The sequence below is a fragment of the Mustela putorius genome, unplaced genomic scaffold (genome assembly GCF_011764305.1).
Source record: "Mustela putorius furo isolate JIRA1106 unplaced genomic scaffold, ASM1176430v1.1 tig00000905_pilon_pilon_pilon, whole genome shotgun sequence".
In the NCBI taxonomy this organism is placed as follows: domain Eukaryota; kingdom Metazoa; phylum Chordata; class Mammalia; order Carnivora; family Mustelidae; genus Mustela; species Mustela putorius.
In genome coordinates, this window is record NW_025421511.1 from 5739978 (window position 1) to 5746951 (window position 6974).

A 6974-nucleotide genomic window follows, 5' to 3' on the forward strand; every position below is an offset into this window, starting at 1 on the left:
CCGGAGACCGAAGTAATGACGCGGGCTCCGAGTCGGGCTCCGGGTTCGCGCGGCGTTAGGTCTGCAGCATGTGGAGCGGGGCCGGCCGCGGGCACAACGGAGACTCGGGACCCGGGAGCCCGCAGGGCTGTGGAAGCCCGGACGGGAGTCTGGGACCGCACGGCGGCTCGGGCGCGGGCCTGCTCGGGCGCAGCGGCCGCTGTAGCACCGCCGTCCACGCTCCTCCCACTCTGCCCACGGAGGGTCGGGCTCGCCCCGCCTCGCCCCTGCGGCGCTCCTTCCCGCCGGCCGGACTCGGTTTCCCCGCGAATCAGCCCGACGGGACGGAGCCTTCGCTCTGGCCCCGGACCCGGCCCCGCCCCGCGGCTCCGCTCCCCGCACGGCCCCGGCTCAGGCGCGGCCTCCAGGGTCGGCGGGGCTCAGCGGACCCCGCACGGGCAGGGCCCGAACCGCTCCCAGAAGGCGCCTCCCGACCCAGCGCGGACCGCACGGAGCGCCCTGCAGCGAGGCCCCGGCTCCCCGCACGGCTCCCCGCACGGCTCCCCGCACGGCTCCCCGCACGGCTCCCCGCACGGCTCCCCGCACGGCTCCGCACGCGGGGCTCCCGCCGCAGGACTCACTCGCGACCCGCGCGGCTGCAGCTCGGCCCGCCGCGTCCCCGCTCCCAGGCCAAGCCGGGGCCGGGCTCAGGCGCGCACCCACAGCGCAGCACCGGATCGCAGCACCGGCCCGGCCCCGCGGAGAGGAGCCCCCCCCCCGTCCGCGACCCCGCGACCCCGCGACCCCGCGACCCGCTCGGCCCCGCACTCACCCGCCGCCGCCGCCGCCGTCACGACCCGGCCGCAAACAAGACTGCGCAGGCGCAGCTCCGCTGGGCGGGGCCTAGGGCGGGGCCGGGTGGAACCACGCGCGGGGGGGGCGGGGCCGGGCGGAACCACTTGCGCGGGGGGCGCCCCGGGAGAAGGTCGCGGACCGGAAGTGCGGCCCCCGCCGGGCCTCCCGCCCTCTCCGGCGTGCGCCGGGCCCGGATGACCCGGGGAGGGGGGAGCCCGAGCGGACCGCGCGGAGCCCCCGCCGGAACCCCGGACCCCACGGAGCCCCAGCGCGACTCGGGCAGCGCCGCGGTGCGGCCGGGGGGGCGGGGCGGGCTGCGCGGGAAGCGCCGCGGCCTGTGGCGGGGACCGGCGGGACCCGCACAAGGAGCTGCGGCCGCGGGTTGCCGCCCGGGCTGCCCTGCGCGCGCCGACGGCCGTCCGTCCGTCCGTCCGGCGGGAGCGCCCCGGTGCGGCCCGGCTCGCGTCCTCTGGGGGTCGTGTCCCCGGACGCCGCACGGAGGAGCGACGCCGTCCGTCCCCGCGGGGTCCGCACAGCTTCGCGGGGCACCGGCGTGTCGGCCCGAGCGCGGCCGGCGGTAGCCGCGGGGACACGGGCGCAGCCGCGGGGACACGGGCGCAGCCGCGGGGACACGGGCCGCAGCCGCGGGGACACGGGCCACGCCGCGGGGACACGGGCGCAGCCGCGGGGACACGGGCCGCGCCGCGCACCTGCTCCGGAAGGCGCGGCGGGAACGGCCAGACGGGCGCAGAGCTCTGGGGCGCGGCGTCACCTCCGCGGTCAGGAGACCCCAGACGAGACCTCGAGGGGAGCCAAGTGTGCGCCCCGGCCCGCCCCGATTTCGTTCACGGTTCGCTGTACAGGGACGAGCCCCCAAGACAGGGTCCGGGGCTCCGAACGGGGGATTTGGCTCCGGAGAGCCGGGAGCAGCCGCGCCTGCAAGACTCCGGGCTCCGCAGGGACACAGACCCGCGCTGCACAAGTCGGTGCCCCCCGGAACCTCAGAGCCCTGACCTGCACACAGAAACGCGGCCGCAGCTGGGGGGGCGCTGACTCATGGGCCAGGGGCTCGCTGTACCTTACAGCAGGGCCCTCACCCCTGAAAACCCCCCGCGGAAACCTTTTCTCTCTTTCCTGGCTTAACTCCGCAGATACTTTGTATTTTATATGCTTATCTTAGCTCTTTGTTATTTTCTGTGTCTTCTGACCAACATGTGACCTGCATGAAGGGGACTTGGTTCTGTCCCCTCCGACCCCCAGCACTTGAGGAAGCACAAGGAACAAGGATGCTGCGCTCCGCCGCAGTCGTTGAAGCCTAGCGCCCTAGTGCCGAGGTGGAGGTCGGGCCTAAAAAGCAGCCGCAGGCGGGGCTCGGTCAGCGGAGCATCTGCTTTCAGCTCGGGTCACGGTCCCAGAGTCTTGGGATGGACCCCGCACCGGGCTCTGCTCCGGGGGAAGCCTGCCTCCCCTGTCCCTGCCACTCCCCCTGCTTGTGCTCTCTCTCTCTCCCTCCCTGACAAATAAATAAAATCTTTAAAAAAAAATTGAAAAGAGGCAGGTAAAGCTGGTAATAAATAACCAGGTGGAGCCAAGAGACTGAATAAGATGCAGCCTGATTTCTGCACAGGCACAACCCACGGGACTCTCCTCCCACGGGGCCCCCGTGTGTCCAGCCGGTCGGTCGCCTCCTCCCTCCCACGGAGATGACAACAGATGTACAGGGTGAGGCACCGGGCAAGGGCTTTCTGAAATGGTTCACCTGGGCCCCGTGAGTCTGGCACATTCTCAGGGGCTCGTAGGCGGACGGGCATGTCTCCTCGGTAAGAAAACCAGGGCTCAGCATGGGTGAGGCCGAGGAACTTGTCTAACTACCCTCCGCAGCGAAACAACGCTGAGCTGTGAAACAGGAGGCAATGAAGTGTTTGGAGGCGACAGAAATGTGCTCTTTGGGGGAGGGGCTACGGTTCCAAGGTTCCCTTTCTGTTCGGTCGTATAAGCAATACAGGCTTGGTCAAGGAAAAGACAGATTTTTAAAAGACATCAGCAGACGGCGGCTGAGCTCTCCTCCTGCCCATCAGCAGCAGCTGGGATGGCCGCGTTCTCACGGGCAGAAGTTCCCTGCTTTAGATCCAAGGGCTTCTCACTGGGGAACTCGGTTAGCTGCGCAGGAGACAGATTCCAAATAGGAATTAAAGCGTCGGAACCTGGTTCATGATCTGCAGACAACAGACCCCCCCCCCCCAAACAGGAGTCTCACGACATCAGTCCTTCCAGGGGTAGGTGCCCGCCCCAGCTCCGTGGAGCTGCTCCCAGCGGGCTCTCCTGGGGGTCCTCTAACCCCGAGTCTCGGATCTAGGGCTCTGCCCTGGATGGTCAGTCCTGCTGAGCATCCCCCCGCCTGGCTGTCACCCTGGCCTGCTTCTGCAAGAATGCTGTTGGGCGGGTCCGGCAAGAGAGGCCTGGCCTTGGTGTTGCCCAGCAGCCAGCGCCTGGACACACAGCCGCTTGTGCCCGCCCCCCGCAAAGCCCACCACAGGGACACCCTACTTACAGTGCTAGTTTCCTGAATAAAATCCATGTCAGCATTTTTAAACAAGTGTTATGGATAATATTTTCTAATAAATATGGCAAAATGAAAGCATTTTAGAAAGAAAAAACGTTTGTCCAAGAAAACTGCATCTTGCTGGAATCACTCCTGCTTCAATGGGTACTCTCTGTGTCCGCCTCTTTGTTCTGAGAAGCGTGATTTTGAACCACAAGCCACGGTGCCTGAGGCTCACGTCCAGGGTTTTCTGAGGGCTCGGAACCTGGCTCCCCTGCCTCCGCTGCTGGTGTGACCTTGGAAGGTCCGAGTAATGTCTCTGAGCCACCGATGTGAAAAGCTGAGACTGGTCTCAAGTCTCTTGGAACATCAAGACACTCTGCCGAGTGCCTGTTGGCTAAGCCAGGGCAGGGCTCTCTGTGGAAAATGATGACCTGTGACCTAACGACGGTCACCCCGGGGCACAAGAATCTTTCCGTCAAACAGATGACCACAACAGCCAATGTTTTAAAAAAAGAATATACCTTGATAAAGATTATGTTTGTTCAAGGGCCAGGAGGCTAGGTTGTGCTTGAGGGCCTATCCAAGCAGGCCACGGTCTGCCCCACCTCTCCTGGGGGACATCCGGCAAGGTGGGCACCTTCCGTGTTCACAGCTGGTGAGGTGGGGGGAGGGGGCCCGGAGACGCTGCCACCGTCCCACGGGCACGGATCGGCAACAAGGAACAGGACAGCGCCATAGTGCAGCCCCACAGAGAGCCTAGTCCAGCCCAGGGCACCGCCTCTAGTCACACGCTCAGTCCCGAGGCAGAGAGGCTGCCTTCTCGCCCAAGCCGGTCTGGCCGGTTCTGGCGTGGCTTCAGAACGTCCTCGGGGGCCTGGAGAATGTGGGGCGCTCTGAGAAATGTGTAAGTCCCGTCGGCGGAGAGGTAGAAGCCCTTGGATTTCGTTACGCTCAGATACTAGTTACCGGACAAATTTACGTGCTCAAAACTTGCCCCCTCTACCCCCGACACAAAGTGTAATGTCACGTGGAAATCAAATTCAGGGCACACCTGGGCGGCCCGGTTGGCTGAGCAGCGTCTGAGTCTTGATTTCAGCACAGGTCATGATCCCAGGGTCATGAAATTGAGCCCCACACCTGCTCCCGCTCTCTCTTCCCCAAATAAGTAAATCTTTAAAAATGAAATCACGTATCGAGGCATATAAAAGAAAATAGAGATTCAGTGTGTTTAAAAAGGCGGTAGAGGGCCCCTGCGAGGCTCAGTCAGTGAGGCGTCCGTCTTCAGCTCAGGATCCTGGGACTGTCCTGGGATGGAGGCCCCCACCGGGCTCTCTGCTCAGCAGGGATCCTGCGTCTCCCTCTCCCTCTGCCTCTCCCCCTGCTTTTGCTCTGTTTCTCTCAGATAAAATATTTAAAAAATTAAATTAAATTAAAAACAAAAGCGCAAGTAGAACGTGACGAGGTTGGCGAACCCACCAAGGGGGCTAGTGGGTGAACTTGTCCGACGAGGAGAACTTACCCGAGAGTTTCCCTTCCAGTCTAGCTCCCCGGCAGCTGCGCAGAGCCCAGACGGAGAGGCAGGAGGGACGTCCGGCAGAAACGTCCAGCGGCGATCAGGGAACACCCCTCGGACTGCGGTTTCTTCCCTCCTTGGAAGGAACTGAACCAAGGCCAAGGCGAGGGAGCCAGCCCCAGCACTGCCCTGCTCTGCCCTGCTCTGCCCTGCTCTGCCCTGCTCTGCCCTGCTCTGCCCTGCTCTGCCCTGCTCCCGGAGGAGCAGCAGGAGCCAGGGGACTTCCTGCTCACTGGTCAGGGCGCTGAGTCCTCACTGGACCAAAACAGAGCCTCTCTGATCGTCCTAGTGACCTGGCAGGCACGCGCAGGACAAAGCAGGCCTGAGTCACCCAACAGGAAGAGGGCGGAGCGGAGGACCGTGGGCTCCCGCCGGCTCAGGAAGCCCATCGTCACAGCCCCCGGCGGCTGGGCGGGTCTGTGACCTGGGCTGGGCGGGTCTCTGACCTGAGAGAGGCCTTACCAGCCGCAGGTGCCCCCGCACGCTGACCTGCCCCTCCCCCCACGCCGGTCAGCTGGTCACGAGTGCAAACGAGGTTGCTTTATTCTGTTTCCCTCGGGGAAGACCATCTGCTCATTCCTGCCAATAGAGGTCAGCCACAAGGTCAGTTAGCTCCGGCTCGCAGGCGTCTGAGAGCGGAGGTCTCGTTAGGACAGGATCCACTCGAAGAGATCACAGACGCCCAGACACCGGGGACTGACCTCGGGACAGCCGCCCTGGTAGAGATCCCCGAGTCCGCATACAAGCGTCTGTAGGGGCGCAGGTGTCCGGAGCCCGCTGGCGAGTGAGCGTGACCGCTCCTGTCCCACTGGACACAGCCCCAAAGGGGCAGACACGCCGTCTACACCGCACTGCGTTCGCAAGGGAGCCAGGCAGCTCGCGAGGTGGCCGCTCCCTCCGAGTCACGTGTGCGTGCGGGTCCGGGTCGCGCTGTCCAGTCCCGGGACAGGACGCGGTGGCTCCGGGGGCGGACCGCAGCCCCACCCGCCACGGCCCCGCGCGGCTCCCCGCTGGGCTCGAGCCCCGCTCAGGGCGACGCCAACCTCCGACAGCCGCGCCGCCCAGGGCCCCTGAAACGACCCGAACCCGCTGGTCCCGCGTGGGCTCGCCGTTCCCCGCACCCTCCGCCCGCAGTCCCCGCTGCGGCCCCGGGACGGCCCAGACCTGCGGCTCCGGGCTCCCCGCGCACGACCGTCGTCGCGGGGCCGCGTGTCTCCGACCGGGGCGTCTTGGAGCAGAGTCCGTCGGCTACACCGGCCCTTGCCGAGGAGCGACGCGGGGCTCGTGCCGGCGCAGGCCTGACCCGCAGAGAAACGGACGCCGGACGCCGCGCAGGAGCGAGCGGTCCGGGCGGCGCCACCGCAGAAGGGCCGCGGCCGCTGTCCGGGGCCGCCGCTTGGCCGCAGGCAGGACGTCCGGGGGTCGCGCGTCCTTCGCGACGGGTGGTCCGCGCCTCGTCAGCGCCGCCGCGGGGGACGACACCGCGCGCCGCAGCCTCCGCCGCCCGCGCCCTCCTGCGCGTCCCTGGCCCGGCCCGCGGCGCCGGGCGGAGAAGGACCTGGGCAGCTGCCCGAGCCGCGCGGCCCCGAGTCCCCGAGTCCCCGCCGCGCTTCCCGCTGGCGGCCCAGGCCTGGCTCGGGCGCGGCGCGGGGACCCGGCGGAGCTGCGCGCCGGGAGCGAGCCCTTCCCGGGCGCCCGCGTCCGTTTTCCCGCGGACGCGACGGAGCCGGGTGGACGCGGGTCGCTGCGCCTCCGCGTCCTTCCGCCTCCCGCAGCCGCAGCCGCGCGGGCCGACGCGCCCGAACTCACGCGCCCGAGAGCCGAGCCCAGGCCGGGAGCGGGGCCGCCGGAGTCCCCGCGCCGGGACGGTCTCGCCCCGGCCCCGCAGGCGCCCACGCTGTCCCCGCGACGCTCGGGCGGCGTCTGCGGCCACGCGGGTCCGGAAGGCGGGACACCGGGGGGCGCCGCGGCCCGTCTCCGCAGTCGCGGCTGGGGGTGGCGGGAAGCCGGGGTCCCGCGAGC

General features: G+C 67.4%; 2 protein-coding genes across 9 annotated transcripts in view; both read right to left on the reverse strand.

Annotated features, from left to right (window-relative positions):
* The window catches only part of CLN8 (CLN8 transmembrane ER and ERGIC protein), a 36889-nt gene extending 31440 nt beyond the window's left edge, over positions 1-5449 (reverse strand). For 5 of the 8 annotated variants that reach the window (XR_006608449.1, XR_006608446.1, XR_006608447.1 and 2 more), the window contains exon 1: positions 4899-5443. The gene's annotated coding sequence lies outside the window, so the exon portion shown is untranslated. Of the gene's footprint in view, positions 1-811; positions 897-4898 lie in introns of those variants that run through there. The other 3 variants (XR_006608444.1, XM_004766761.3, XM_045086196.1) reach the window with 3 other exon arrangements.
* On the reverse strand, positions 830-5341 carry LOC123393622 (nascent polypeptide-associated complex subunit alpha, muscle-specific form-like). Its single transcript, XM_045086164.1, has 2 exons — positions 5284-5341; positions 830-1848 (listed from the first exon to the last, which is right to left on the reverse strand). The coding sequence occupies exons 1-2, from the start codon at positions 5339-5341 to the stop codon at positions 830-832; spliced, it is 1077 nt and encodes a 358-aa protein (XP_044942099.1).
* Positions 5450-6974: the final 1525 nt, after the last annotated feature.

Coding starts and splice junctions, on each gene's coding strand:
- LOC123393622 (XM_045086164.1), bottom strand. CDS start 5,341: ATGGGCTTCCTGAGCCGGCGGGAGCCCACGGTCCTCCGCTCCGCCCTC. Junction 1,849..5,283: donor CTCCGCCCTCTTCCTGTTGG/GTGACTCAGGCC, acceptor TTCTGTGTGCAG/GTCAGGGCTCTGAGGTTCCG.